The following is a 15,454-nucleotide window of genomic DNA, read 5'->3' on the forward strand; positions in this document are numbered from 1 at the left end:
CTGGCTGGGGAGATCCAGCTTACAGTATCTGTGTATATCTTTTATTTTATTTTTCCAAATTCTATACATATATCCAGGCATGCCTAGGGTCTCATTACTTTCTTAAGTTTGAGACCTTCAGCATTTGTTTCTGTCTGTTCTGTATTTACATTATACACACCCACAGAAACTCCCACAACACACCCACTAAATTCCTGAGTCACAATGACTTGGCATAAAATACAAAATATGAAAAGTCCATAATAATACACATAAAACATATAGGGACCCCCATAAATATCATATCTCTGGATAGCCTGGATCTGAGTGCCCATAAAGTCCAAATAGCGCTCAGATCCCACCAACACAGCCGAATCGCCATCAGGGCAAAGTTTTGACCGACCGCTCACAAGGTGCTTGTCCAAAACAGTTCCATAGTTTTATGAGTAGTGGTTGGTCAATTTCAGGAGTCCCAAACCGAACAAAACAACAAACGGTTACCTTGGCTCATAGGTAGCGTTTGTTCACCGAGTTCGTCTGAACAAACCTACTGTACAGCACTCTCCTGGCTTGCCCATGGAAAGAAGCAGGCGTTCGCAAAGTTGACCGGTGTTTGCTGAGTCGAGTATCTGACTTGGAGTTTCAGACACTCGATGACCAAGTCCCGCTGCCTCTTTTGGTGCAACAAGGCCACACAAGGTAAAAGTAAAGTTTGTGAACAAAAGTATTTAGTTTTCTTCACATTGGTCATATTTTTGATACAAGGTTTGTGGTCCTTTATGTGCAGATGTGGAGGAAATGTTTTTGATGAAAGCTATTTTATAAATAAGTAAAAAGTAGAAGTAAAAGGCTAAATCATGTTTTGTATTATCATGTTTTCATTTTGTTTTGGCAGAAGCAGTAGGGGAGGAAGTATTATTCTTGTTGCATGTTTTTGCTGTTTTTCAAGGTTTTATAAATGTCTCTGCCATGTGTAATAAAATTATTGATCGTTTTCTTCTGGTTTTCAGTAAAGGATTTGTTCTGCTGTTTGTAATATGTCTATACATCATACATCAGTATATACGAATGGTGTCAGTAATTTTGTCCAAATATAAGTGGGTGTTGTCTAGTAGTCCTGACATGTAAGATAGGTCTTTGAAATGTTCTTTTGAGTTTGTCTTAGTTAATGATTGAATTTAAATATATATGGTCTTTGTTCAAAGAGAAATGAAACAATACTTCTTTTTTTCTATTAAATATTCAATATATTGTGCCTGACTTTGCCTTTTCTGAACTGGACTATGATGTAATTTTCGAACTCTTAAATATGAAATTAACCCCTTAAGGACCAAATTTCTGGAATAAAAGGGAATCATGACATGTCACACATGTCATGTGTCCTTAAGAGGTTAAAAGAAAACTGAGCATCTCATGAAAACAAGGTTAACACAAGTTATAGGTAACATTCAGTGTTTATTCAATGGTTTAAAGGGACACTCCAGGCACCCAGACCACTTCTGCCCATTGGAGTGGTCTGGGTGCCAACTCCCACTACCCTTAACCCTGCAGGTGTAATTATTGCAGTTGTTATAGTCATCTGTCCCCAGATGGTGACAGTGCTGCTTTATAGAAAACAAAATTAATGCAATGAAACCATTAGTATTCAAACCATCAGCTCCACAGACAACATTATCGTCATAACCATCATTTTCTCTGGGTCACTTATTACATGACATGTACATTTATTCCTGCAGTAGTTAAACATTTACATGAAAATAAATTACAGTTACTATTAATATACAGACTCAAAGAGTAGACCATACCGTGAGCATATGGGTTTTATTTTTCCCAACTTTCTTTTTTCATTTTTTTCCTTGCTTACTGTGTCACTCTTGTAGTTCCTCTCTCTTCTTTGTGGGGTTTCCTTATCCCTTTTAGCCCTCTGTGCCTTTTTGTTAACACCTAAATACTTTGTGGACACATTCTCCTTTGTGACTTATTTTTGATTCCTACATCCATCTTATGTATGATGTATAGGCCTTATACAGATATTATTTAAATGTATTTGACTTGCTGGTATTTGACTACCTTCCCCACATTCTCCAAATACCCTTTACATTATTATTCCTTGAGTAATTTTCCATATTTCTTCTCTATTTTCAGTTTCCCATAATCCAACCCTGCATTGTCACAGTGCCTTAGTTTATTCTCCATTGTTATAATAATTGTTATTTATATAATGCAACCCCTCACATTGGCGTATTCCCTCAAATCATCTCTTCTACTTCAACATTCTTTAAATTATTACCTGTAATGAATACAAGAAATGAGATGAAGCAGTAAATAACTGGACAGAAATATTAGGGGTTAACCCATAGAATAAACTCGTAAACCAAAAAAAAAAAACCTGAACTGTCCAGTGACCACACAGTATGATAAAAATTAACTTTTAATCAAAGCAAAATATAAAAAGAGCAGGAAAGATACCTAGCTCTGGACAAACACCATAAAAAAGAAATCAACGAGGGAGAGAAAAGTAGACCATAATACGTCACTACATACCTAAAGGTGTCTCTACCTGACTGTTATAAATCACCTTCCCTGGGTACAAATAAGCCCAATGTTACTAAACTGTAAGGTGGTGCTAGATTACAGTGTATCTGTAACCATGGGTCATCTAATAAAAGTATCAAAGAGGTAGAAAATAAATAAAAAGGGTGTATATATCAGTACAATGTATCCAAAATAATGATACATAGACAGAATATTAGCCACGTATATGCTTGGTCTGACGATAACTAGTATCAAAATACTGAGTAACAAATAGCTAAATAGAATGTTGCCAAACCTCAGCTGTATGCCTGAGGCACAGGAAGAGTAGAGACAGCAGAAAGGAAATAAATAGGTAGCTTAGGACAAATGTGTGTGATAGAGAGAAAGTATATATCAATGAGGTCAATTAGCTGAACTGGCGATATAAATAACTGAAAAATAAACAGCTAAATAGTAGATATATATAATCTCTTAGTTCTGTAGGGGCAATAGGCTGAACTAGCCGAAACAAGGTATAACTAGCTTGGCTGAAAATCCCTGCTACAGCCTAAAAATAGGTACAATAATAGCAAGTGTGCTCAGCTAGGACGTGCCCGAAGAAATGATCATAGAGGTCCTCAAGATTCTAAGTTTGCTAGATAATCGCGTCTATCTGTCTAAGAAAGCTGGTCTGTAGCTAAAATCCCGAATCCCGGACCTATGAGAAGCATACAACTAAAGAACCTGAATCAATTCTAAAGTTCTATCTAGTGCTCAAATGTCTACGTCTAGCTAAATCAAATGGCAAAGCTTGCAACGAGGAGCTATACGAGAGAAAGCCCCGACGCGCGTTTCGCCTGTAAGCGGCTTTTCAAGACCCCTTGAAAAGCCGCTTACAGGCGAAATATGGAAAATTACTCAAGGAATAATAATGTAAAGGGTATTTGGAGAATGTGGGGAAGGAAGTCAAATACCAGCAAGTCAAATACATTTGAATAATATCTGTATAAGGCCTATACATCATACATAAGATGGATGTGCACCTAAAGACCACAGACTTTTTAAACTTTATTTTACTGTGTATACATTTCAGCTGCAAGTACTAGAATAAAACGATGACATTTGTAAGAAAATAATTCTGCTTGTTATAATTTTAGGTTGGTATAGTTCAGTACGGTGAAAATGTAACCCATGAATTTTACCTGAACACATATAATTCAACAGCAAGTGTATTAGAAGCATCACAGAAGATAAAACAAAGACGTGGGTCTCAGACTATGACTGCTCTTGGGATAGAGACAGCAAGGTATGTCATTTTTGGCTTCCTAAAAATACTTTTCATGTTGTTTGTCTTGGAACTATGAAAATATGTTTAGTTTTTTTTATTATTTCAAAATTAAAATAAATGTAACACATATTTATATCATGTGTTTTATTCATTAGTTAGTACAATGAAGAGAGTGTGCTTCATCTCCACTTGCTTTTTTGTGATACATATTGCCATTTGTACCTCACTCAGAGCTCTCCTTTGTAGACTCAATATCACCTGCCATGTGTGTACATCTTCTCATATTTATAAATCCTCAGTCATTGTTCATGGATTGATTGGGTGGGGTGTTATTGGCTTGGGCCTTTCTTGGTTCAAAAGAGGATCTTGGGTGAGATTATTTGGAAACAACCATGGTGAGATGGTCCTCTTATGTTCAAGCTCACCAATCTGGATACATCTGGATATATCAAAAACTATTACTCTATTGTATCTATCTTTTACTCTTCAAATGCTCTCATCCTGGGTCCACATCTTGATGTGTTAAACTCAGTTTTGGAGTTAATTTGTGTTACTTAATTTCTTTTCAGTGACTGCCCTCCTACTGTGTCGTATTTCAAAACTCCAGCCCCTATATTGCTTCTGATTGGGGCAAATCACACTCACCTTGAAAGAATGTCAGTCTTATGTCCGTGAGGCTGATATGGAGTTATAGAATCTGGTAGAGATCTTCTGCCAACTCACATAAAGCCTCACACTTGCTTTGCTGGAGAGTACCTTTCCTCCAGACCCAGAAGATCATGTGGACCTGGGTGCATGAGGGCCACCTGCATGTGGATGACTATGTAGTATAAATTTGGATTTAATTGTTTTGTGGATGTAATTGTATTGTGGATTATGTGTTTTTGGAGATGTGGCCATTTCCATAGTATAGAGCACAGTATTTCTTCCATAAGAAACAGATTTGTGTGATTGGATTACAGTCACCTTTATTTAATATTGACCTACTAACAAGCTGTCCTACAATCAGACATTACTTTACTTTATATTTGTATTTTTATACCACATGATACTACACCAATTTCAATAGAGTCACTTTTAATTGCATTTATTTCTTTCACCTTATTTCAACATACACTGTAAGATTGTTCTCTCGATTTACTGTATTGATAGTTACAAGAGAAAACAACTGCAAATAACAAGGCATAATACCTGGTGACACATCTTAAAGCAGCATTGCCATTTTCTTTTCCTTTTCTATACTATCTTGTATGTAAATGATTATTTTTCTTCCCTTGCCGCTTGCCTTTATTGATATCTATCTTTTATACTTGTTTTCTCTGCCATCCATGATGTCTACAGGTTGTTTTATGGAATTATGTTGACTGACAGATTGTGAGTAAATAAACTTAGCAACTGTAATGGAACTTTGCCAAAATTGGTTCTCCAAATAAGAAAAAAAAATCATCCCTACTTTTTGTTATGTATAAATAAAAAAAATTAAATGCAGGGCAATTAAGGACACAAAAAAAGGATTATCTTTTGGTGTACCTAAACATGCACCTAGTTTCATACTGCTCATAGACAGTCGGCTTCCACAATTGTTAATTTCGATAAAAAATATGTTCTTTTGTCTGTTATTTTTCTTCTTACCCCCACTCTCAGTTATCATTATTAATATTATTATTGTATTATTTATATAGCACCATTAGATTCTGTAGCACTGTACAATGGGTTCTTTCCAATTAAAATGTGTTTATGCCCATAGCCAATGTTGCAATGCATTATACCCATTAAGACATGCTCCATTCATGAACTAACAATACCAGTTGCTCATTTGTTTGATCCTTTCAGTCATGACACTTTTGATACCTTGCTAGGTGGAACAACTCACTTTGCACCATTTGTTGTTTATTGATTACTGTAGCTGTGCCCAACTTTGGTAACTTTATATCATGTAGCCTCTATAAAAAAACAAAATACTTATTACAAAATACTTATTACAAAACATTGAGGATTCTGGGAACCTCTTTCCTATTAACTAATGTAACTCTGTGCCAGCATCTAGTTAACTTACAACTTTGGAAGTTAAATACTTATTACAAAACATTGAGGATTCTGGGAACCTCTTTCCTATTAACTAATGTAACTCTGTGCCAGCATCTAGTTAACTTACAACTTTGGAAGTTAATTCTTAAGGAATTCCCAAGTTAGTGCAGCTATCCTGCTAAAACTGGGCTGGTTTTTGGGTCATTTGGTACCAGTTCTTTATTAGAGCTCACGTGAGAATGGGACACATTAGATAAATTCAGAGTTTGATCTCTTCCGTTCAGATTATAACATAGTGAATATCAGAATAGTAGCTATTGCAAACTTTGCCTTAAATAAACATTTTTGGCAAATGAAAACTTGATAAGAACATTTTATTTTTTGGCCCAGAGAAAGCTGCCAAATCATTAAAAAGGTCACAGAGTAATAGCATTCTTTGAATCCCAGTGGACATTTCTGTGTTACACTCATGTGAAAAAGAAAATCAGCATAAAATGAAACAAGATAAATATGATTTAGGCAGGCTAAATTTTAACTGTTCACAGACGGCTCATGTCCGAATATGGAAAACGACCAAGTGCATAAAATCTTAAGAGTTAGGATGTACTCTGTATAGCTGTCAATAAAGAATTCAAAGATTGTTAACAACATTCTTATGCTATTTTAAACAAGATGAGCCAGTCCAGACAAAGGCATAAAAGCTAATGCCTTTTTTCTTTAACATCAAAAATTATTCACAAACTGAATTACACAGAACTGAAAAATAGCTGAATTGGAGAAATCATTTAGGAAATTTTACAAAGTCATCCATTTTGGCCTGAATTTTCCAATTACTTTTTAAATTCCTTTTAATTTACTGAATATATACATGATATATATATATATATATATATATATATATATATATATATATATATATATATATATATTTCATACCATTTATTAAAATATCTCTTAAAACAACCCTCACATACTCCTTAAAGGCTTTCAGCGTTTTACAAGAGCATTAAAATACAACTGTAACCTCAAAACTAATTGCCTAAAGAATATGAGCACATAGGACCACAAAGAGATGCACAGAAATACTAACAATAATACAGAGAATATATTACGCACTTTATTACTACCTACCTGTTGCACTTATATGTTTTTACTTACTTGTTTTACAGTGCATATTTAACTGCATTTTTCAGTGATTTCCACTTTGAAAAGACTTATGTTTTAGTGTTACACTAGATTAAAAATTATTATTATATCATACTAAAACTTTTAGTGTTACTCTATTACAGTAATGCACTTTTTATTTTCTTTAAGAGGTGCAGTCATATGTGAGATGGAAGGAAACTCCACAATATTTGTAATTATGTGATTATTAGCATACATTTTAATGCGTAGATATCTGATGTTTAATAATAGGAGCCTGAGAGCAGGGTGAAATACACTGTAAGCAGAACTAGCACTACATAGGATAAATACAAAGTATAATCAAACAATTCCTAAAGGCCAAGGCAATGAGCACAAGATGGAAGTAACAAGCCAAAGGTTTTGTACTTTGATGTCTAGAGAGACATCATATAGAGTTAGAAAATGGTTCTATAGGACCGGGAACTAGACATATATTGTTTGCAAGCTTCTGGAAGAACTGAGCATGACTGAAAGCTTTGTGTTATTTTAAGAATGCTTGCTACATTCACACAAATTTTCCACCTTGGGATTGAGGTTGAAAATATGCGCGATGAATTGGGTACCCATTAAAATCAGTGATGAACATAACATTTGTGGGAGTTTAGATAAAATAAACTATTAAACTATATCATAGCATGACAACAAAAAGCAAAACGTCTGTGAGTAACAAAAGATATCCAACAACCTGACTTGTAATAAGTTCACAGTTAGTGCATAAAATATTGGGACTTGATATATGGATCTAAGGTACTACAGTTTTGAGTGTATGATGGTGTGATAGAATTCTAGTATCATCTCACTGGGATTGTAGTATCATCTGTTCCTCTACAAATTCAAGTTTTTGAGGCCAAGTTTCCTTCTACTCATGTTTCAGAAAAGAGGCTTTTACAGAAAAAGCTGGAGCTCGAAAAGGAGTTAAGAAGCTCATGGTGGTTGTGACAGATGGAGAGTCGCATGACAAGCACAGATTAAAAGACGTTATAGATGACTGTGAAAAGGATGGAATAGAAAGGCTTTCTGTTGCTGTAAGTACTTAACTGTTAAAAGCGAAATGGGTGGTAGATCATTAATGATGAAAACAATGTGTTATCAGTCATGGTTTATTATGTTACCATTCATATCACAAATAATTTTACAGTGTGACTTATTATCTCACATTCTGTAGCATTATGAAATGTAATATCTAGTAAGTCACCATAATCATGAATTATGATACAATTTGTATTTCAAGATATTTAATTTATATAGAGACATAAACTCTATGTGAGGGGAAAATGTGGTTGAGTTCACATTTAATGGAAGAAATCCTATGGTTAGAGACACTACGCTTACACTCCCATTCCCAGTGCCAAAAGTAATTGGCTTAATCTCATAAGAGCAGACATTAGGTTGTTAGAGTAGGACATGCCAAAAAAAGGGGTACATTGACGTTGTGGCAGGCTTATGCAATATATGATCATATACTGTAACTAAACCTCCATTATTTTTGCCTAGATTAGTTTAGTTTTTTTTAAAAACTAATTAAATATAAAATCTGTGAGCTTTGAAGTTGCTGTTAAGTGGATGAGTGAGTGCGCATGCTGGATCTTGTGTATATATATATATATATATATATATATATATAAATAAAATAATATATATATATATATATGTATATATAAAATATATATATATATATATTTATATATGTACTGTATATCTATATCTATCTCTATATATATATATATATATATATATATATAGTACATGTGAGAGAAATAGCCCTCAATATAAAAATACAGTAAATAAGTGCCCACTTTCTTGGTAAAGTTGTTCAGAAGTCACAAACTTTGGGGGGGAGAAGAATTAGGTTATAATAAAGTTGGTTGCAGTGGTCGTCACTGTAGGGAGAGAGCCTGCCTGCAAGCATGGCAAGGTAATGGCCATGGAACACATTGCGGCAAGCCCCAAGGAAAGCTGCTGATCATTAACTAGAGCAGGGGTAGGCAACCTATGGCACTAGTGCCATGCACGGCACTCAATGTGTCTGTGCACGGCACTCAAGGCTGCTAGAGCCAAACAGGCTCTGGCCTATCAGGAGTCCCAGTGAAACTTCAGATATCTGCTAATACGAAAAGGCGTTGAAGGACAATCCTCAATTTATGCATTGCAGCACGTAGAGGAAGTGATCTCAGATAATTATCTCATATCACTTCCTCCCAGCACTTGTAAATGGGAATCCACACTGTAGTAGAGCAGCCTGCAGCTCCTGTTGCAGCTCCTGTCCTTGACCTGTACCTGGCCAGCCTGGCCCCCACTGGAACCCAGGGAAGCCACCCACACTGCTAGATATACACAGAAATGCACAATAACCCTCCCCTCATACAAATAATACGAACAGCCCACATACAAACATACAAACTATCCGCACAAACGTAACCCGCTAACAATCCACATACATGCACACAACCACACATGCAGCCTCTCACATGCAATACCTCAAACAGCCCCACACATACGCACACAATGTGACTTATCCATCCACACACACAATTCCACAAGCAGCCCCCATACACAGCCCACATTCATATGTATCATACACGATACCACAAACTACTCCTGAACATATACAATATAATAGCTCATATACGCACAAATATAAAGATACAAAGCAATTACAGTATAAATAGAAAACGGCAGCATAGAGACCTCAATTTAAAAAAATAGGACCTGTGTGAAGAAAATAGACTTTTGTTTAATATTTTCTTCTTTGTTCTTTTTCCTACAAGTATTGCATGTATATTGAATCTATTGGTTCGGTAGTTTGAAACTACCGAACACCGACCACCCTCCTGGCTCATTAAGTTCAAAAGAACCGTCTATTAAGTGCTCCCTGGGCGGCCGCTGTTCGTATAGCCGAACGCCAAGTGGAATAGAAAACGGCGGCCATCTTGTTCGCACGAGGGGAGTCAGCGGGACTTGGTCGTCGAGTGTCTGGAACTAAAATAGGACACTCGACGTCACGAACCACCGCTGAAACTATGAAAGCCTGCTTCCTTTAGTTGCCAAACAGCCAGGAGAGCGCCATTCGGTAGTTTTGTTCGTACGGACAAGGGGAGCAATCGCTCCTATGAGCCAGGATAATCCATTTGGTACTTTGTTCATTTTTTACCTTTTTCTGAATTGACCGACCGCACACGCTGAATTCGTGGAACTGTTTTGGGCAGGAGCCTCGTGTGTGGTCGGTGAAATGTGACTTCCATACTTTTTAAGAACCCCTGAACCGATCTGGGTGAAATTTGGATATGTTTGTCCCCCAGATCGGGGCTATCAGGGGGATATGTAATTTGTGGGGATACCTTGTGGGTGAAGGGGTGTTCCAACTTTTGGGAAAATTGTGTGCCCTCTGCCTGGAGATAATTGGTTCATTCCTTAACTTATCTCAATATCTCCCAGGCAGAGAGAAGGGGGCTATTACTGTAAAACTGTATGATGATTGGTTATTGTCTTTGTTTGCTGTGGGAGGTCCTCTTGCAGGAGGATTTCTCATAAAAGCCAGTGTATTTTCAATAAACTTCATTCCTGTTACACCCTTCATGAAGTCTAGGCTCATGTTTGGGGGATATTCTATTTGCTGGGGAGAATCGTGTTGGAAGCTACATTCATCTACACTATTCCTCTACTCCCTGCTGCAGCTATAATCACTTATGCTCAGCTATTGGGAAAGGAATAGAAGAACGCAGTACCATAACCACTGCAGGTCATAACAACCAGCACACTACGGGACATCACAATCCTATATCGGCACAGTGCTGCTAAAAGGTTGCCTACACCTGAACTAGAGTATAGTAGTGTGCAGTTAATAGGATAACTATCTACTGGAGTCACAGAAATGGTGGAAAAAAACATGAACATCTAAACAGGGATTAGCCATGACCTTTTGAAGAACACGTTCGTCCAACATGACAATCAGGCCTCTGTATAGTTTTTTTGTTTTTTTTATGAGGGCTAGAAAACTTGGGGTCCCTTGATCTTAACACAGTTATACTGTCTACATTTAGGGGGTTGGAAGGGGAATACAATTTCTGAGCCCCATTGTGAATTTTGGGGTCCAGAAAACACCTTTTTCTACCTTTTATGTTCTCCATCTACCATACATTGGATATGCATTAGAAAACCACCTGGCTTTTTTAGGGATAATAATGGAGTCTCACAAACCCTATACCTGCTGTATTTATACTTTTTATTGTAGGGGGAAGTGGTCAGGGCCACAAACAGTGATGATATTCCAACGTTTTCTGCTGAAAGTTAGATATGATTAGTTGCTATCAGAAGTCAGTCATTGGCCTACAATAACCCTGCAGATTGACATTTGAATAGAACGTATTGCAAAACTTACATTGAAAGATATGTATTTTTCACAATTATAAGCATTAATCTGAAATACTACTCAATATGAAAGAAAGCAAACATTTCCGAAAAGGAGAAAGGAAAAGATGATCTTGCAGAAAAATTAAGAAAGCTCTAATCTTTACATTTTCTCTGCCACTTCCTATTTTAATTGGCATCAGACAGCATTATATATACAGGGAGTGCAGAATTATTAGGCAAGTTGTATTTTTGAGGATTAATGTTATTATTGAACAACAACCATGTTCTCAATGAACCCAAAAAACTCATTAATATCAAAGCTGAATATTTTTAAAAGTAGTTTTTAGTTTGTTTTTCGTTTTAGCTATTTTAGGGGGATATATGTGTGTGCAGGTGACTATTACTGTGCATAATTATTAGGCAACTTAACAAAAAACAAATATATACCCATTTCAATTATTTATTTTTACCAGTGAAACCAATATAACATCTCAACATTCACAAATATACATTTCTGACATTCAAAAACAAAACAAAAACAAATCAGTGACCAATATAGCAACCTTTCTTTGCAAGGACACTCAAAAGCCTGCCATCCATGGATTCTGTCAGTGTTTTGATCTGTTCACCATCAACATTGTGTGCAGCAGCAACCACAGCCTCCCAGACACTGTTCAGAGAGGTGTACTGTTTTCCCTCCTTGTAAATCTCACATTTGATGATGGACCACAGGTTCTCAATGGGGTTCAGATCAGGTGAACAAGGAGGCCATGTCATTAGATTTTCTTCTTTTATACCCTTTCTTGCCAGCCACGCTGTGGAGTACTTGGACGCGTGTGATGGAGCATTGTCCTGCATGAAAATCATGTTTTTCTTGAAGGATGCAGACTTCTTCCTGTACCACTGCTTGAAGAAGGTGTCTTCCAGAAACTGGCAGTAGGACTGGGAGTTGAGCTTGACTCCATCCTCAACCCGAAAAGGCCCCACAAGCTCATCTTTGATGATACCAGCCCAAACCAGTACTCCACCTCCACCTTGCTGGCATCTGAGTCGGACTGGAGCTCTCTGCCCTTTACCAATCCAGCCACGGGCCCATCCATCTGGCCCATCAAGACTCACTCTCATTTCATCAGTCCATAAAACCTTAGAAAAATCAGTCTTGAGATATTTCTTGGCCCAGTCTTGACGTTTCAGCTTGTGTGTCTTGTTTAGTGGTGGTCGTCTTTCAGCCTTTCTTAACTTGGCCATGTCTCTGAGTATTGCACACCTTGTGCTTTTGGGCACTCCAGTGATGTTGCAGCTCTGAAATATGGCCAAACTGGTGGCAAGTGGCATCTTGGCAGCTGCACGCTTGACTTTTCTCAGTTCATGGGCAGTTATTTTGCGCCTTGGTTTTTCCACACGCTTCTTGCGACCCTGTTGACTATTTTGAATGAAACGTTTGATTGTTCGATGATCACGCTTCAGAAGCTTTGCAATTTTAAGAGTGCTGCATCCCTCTGCAAGATATCTCACTATTTTTGACTTTTCTGAGCCTGTCAAGTCCTTCTTTTGACCCATTTTGCCAAAGGAAAGGAAGTTGCCTAATAATTATGCACACCTGATATAGGGTGTTGATGTCATTAGACCACACCCCTTCTCATTACAGAGATGCACATCACCTAATATGCTTAATTGGTAGTAGGCTTTCGAGCCTATACAGCTTGGAGTAAGACAACATGCATAAAGAGGATGATGTGGTCAAAATACTCATTTGCCTAATAATTCTGCACTCCCTGTAAATATATGTAAGTTAAAAAAAAACACAGTAAAAGGCATTTCAGCATGACATTTTCTATGACATTTCTGAGGAAGAGCAAGAAATAGCGGAAGAGGAAGAAAGATCAGTATTTAGAAATTGTGACGGTTCTGTTTCAGGAGATGCAAATATTAATTTAAAGGAACACTCCTCTGCCCCCCAAAAATGAAAAAAATAAAAATAATTACTATACCCCCAATGAAAACATGCATGCTTTTATTTATTTATTTATTTGTGGGGGCAGGGGGAGAGTGAGGGGGGCATCTAAAACAGCTTGAAAATGTTGCTGATCTCTTGTGTTATAAAATAATATTGGGACATTTTTTTTAGTTCTGACTCTGGGATTAAGAACCATAGCTCTGTACCCTACTTAACCTTGAGAGACTACTTATTGATTAACATGGCTTTTAATTAGAAATGCCTGCACATAAACATGGTTTAACTTCTGGTACATTTATGAAAGCCACTAAAACACTCCTAATAGATGTATAATCATGTGCAATAATGCTAAATTAATCTTATCTGTCACTTCAACCCCTAAAATACCAGTTTAAAAGTAATGCCATAGAGATGACATGTCCACAGCTACATGACATGAAACTTAAATGCAACTACACCTATGAACGGAACAACAAATACTATTGGAAAAGGAACAACAAATACTTGCAAAATATAATTTTTCTGCCTATGGAGCATATTCCAAGGCAGCGAATGCCAGACAGCACACAGGATAATGGACTGTACCCACACATTACATGCTATTCTTGCAAGGACCAATTAATCACAACAAAACAGGGTGTGTAATATACATTCAACAGACACCATGTTTATGGAATACTATTGAAAGGTTGTTGCAAGCAGTTTAAATTAATACAGTAGTAGATTTATACAATCATATCAGCATATTAGTTCAAATGTTTTGGCATTAATACTAGAAAAGGGCAGATTACCAGTTTGGCCCCCTTCATTCTATAGTTAAAGGGGCCAAGAAAATCCATGGTCCCGGGGCCCCTGACTGAACGTTGGGCCCTAGGTGGTGGTTTATCCTGCTTAAAACTATTCCCTTCTATATTTAATTCAGATTCTTGGTTATTACAACAGAGGAAACAGAAGTACGGACAGGTTAATTGAAGAGATAAAATCAATTGCAAGTGAACCAAAAGAAACACACTTCTTCAATGTGTCTGATGAACTGGCACTTTCAACTATTGTCGAATCACTGGGAGAAAGAATATTTGCTCTTGAAGGTAACATCTCAAACACATGATGAATTGAATACATTTACACTTAGCTGTTGCTTTACATGTATACATTTTTTGTTTACCAAAATATATGTAACAATTAGCATATCCTTTTTAAAACATAACAGATACCGGTCCCATTGGAGAGTAATCAATGGTTGTGATATAGGGTAGCCTCAAAGACATGGCATAAGTAAACTTTATTAAATAAAAAAAACACCAATCAAACAATTGGTGTATTTAATCTTCTTCTTAGGCTAGGCAATGTACCAGAGAGTCTAACAGTCCATAAATGTCCTCTTACACTCTATTAATTATTTTATAGATAAGTCTTTATAGTGTCACAAATATCCCTATATAAAAGGGCATTGATATACTCTCAAAGAGGAGAAAGTCCAGTTATCCAGGAGATCACATTTATATCATACACAGTTACACACAGGCATTAATAGCTAGGCTATGATATACCTACTGTAGAGTACTTTACATTATTTTGATTCTGAATGAATTAAAGTAGAAAGGTAACTCACAAAAATATAATGTGGAACTGTTTATCAATATATTCAGAATCTGGCAGTAAGACAAAGTGCCCTGACTATTGCAAAATAGAATATCTTTTCCTAAGTTAATGCAATTAATGCTTGCTGAGAGTAAATATTGTCACTGCTACAACCATCTAAGAACATGCTGCCAAATATAAAAAAACACTTGAATCTTCACCCGACTACAGGCGGACTGGAGGCGGGCTCACACCCTTAAAAATAGCGCAATCATATGCACTGACACCTTCCCTAAAAATCACTGTAATAGCCCTACTGGTACGAGTACCAAAGGCTTACCTCGGAACTCCAGGAGGATCCTCTCTACCTTACATAACTTTATGTATCTCCTAACTTGAAACCCTGCCTAAGAGTAACATAACAAAATCAAAAAGCACCCATACTCAACTGCCCAAAAATAAACACAACAAAAATAAACTCCATTTTTCCATTTTTGTTAATGGCATGTATTAATCCATCAGTCTGTATACTTTGTGAACATGTATCATGGCATGTGGTAGTTGGGAGTCCA

General features: G+C 36.7%; 1 protein-coding gene across 1 annotated transcript in view; it reads left to right on the forward strand.

Annotated features, from left to right (window-relative positions):
- ITGA1 (integrin subunit alpha 1) overlaps positions 1–15,454 on the forward strand; it is a 179,270-nt gene that overhangs the window by 82,902 nt on the left and 80,914 nt on the right. Inside the window, exons 7-9 of the mRNA XM_063454028.1 lie at positions 3,651–3,799; positions 7,869–8,019; positions 14,224–14,389. Of these exons, the coding sequence (XP_063310098.1) occupies positions 3,651–3,799; positions 7,869–8,019; positions 14,224–14,389 (466 nt within the window). The remainder of the gene's footprint in view (positions 1–3,650; positions 3,800–7,868; positions 8,020–14,223; positions 14,390–15,454) is intronic.

Source organism: Pelobates fuscus, chromosome 5 (genome assembly GCF_036172605.1).
Source record: "Pelobates fuscus isolate aPelFus1 chromosome 5, aPelFus1.pri, whole genome shotgun sequence".
Lineage (NCBI taxonomy): Eukaryota > Metazoa > Chordata > Amphibia > Anura > Pelobatidae > Pelobates > Pelobates fuscus.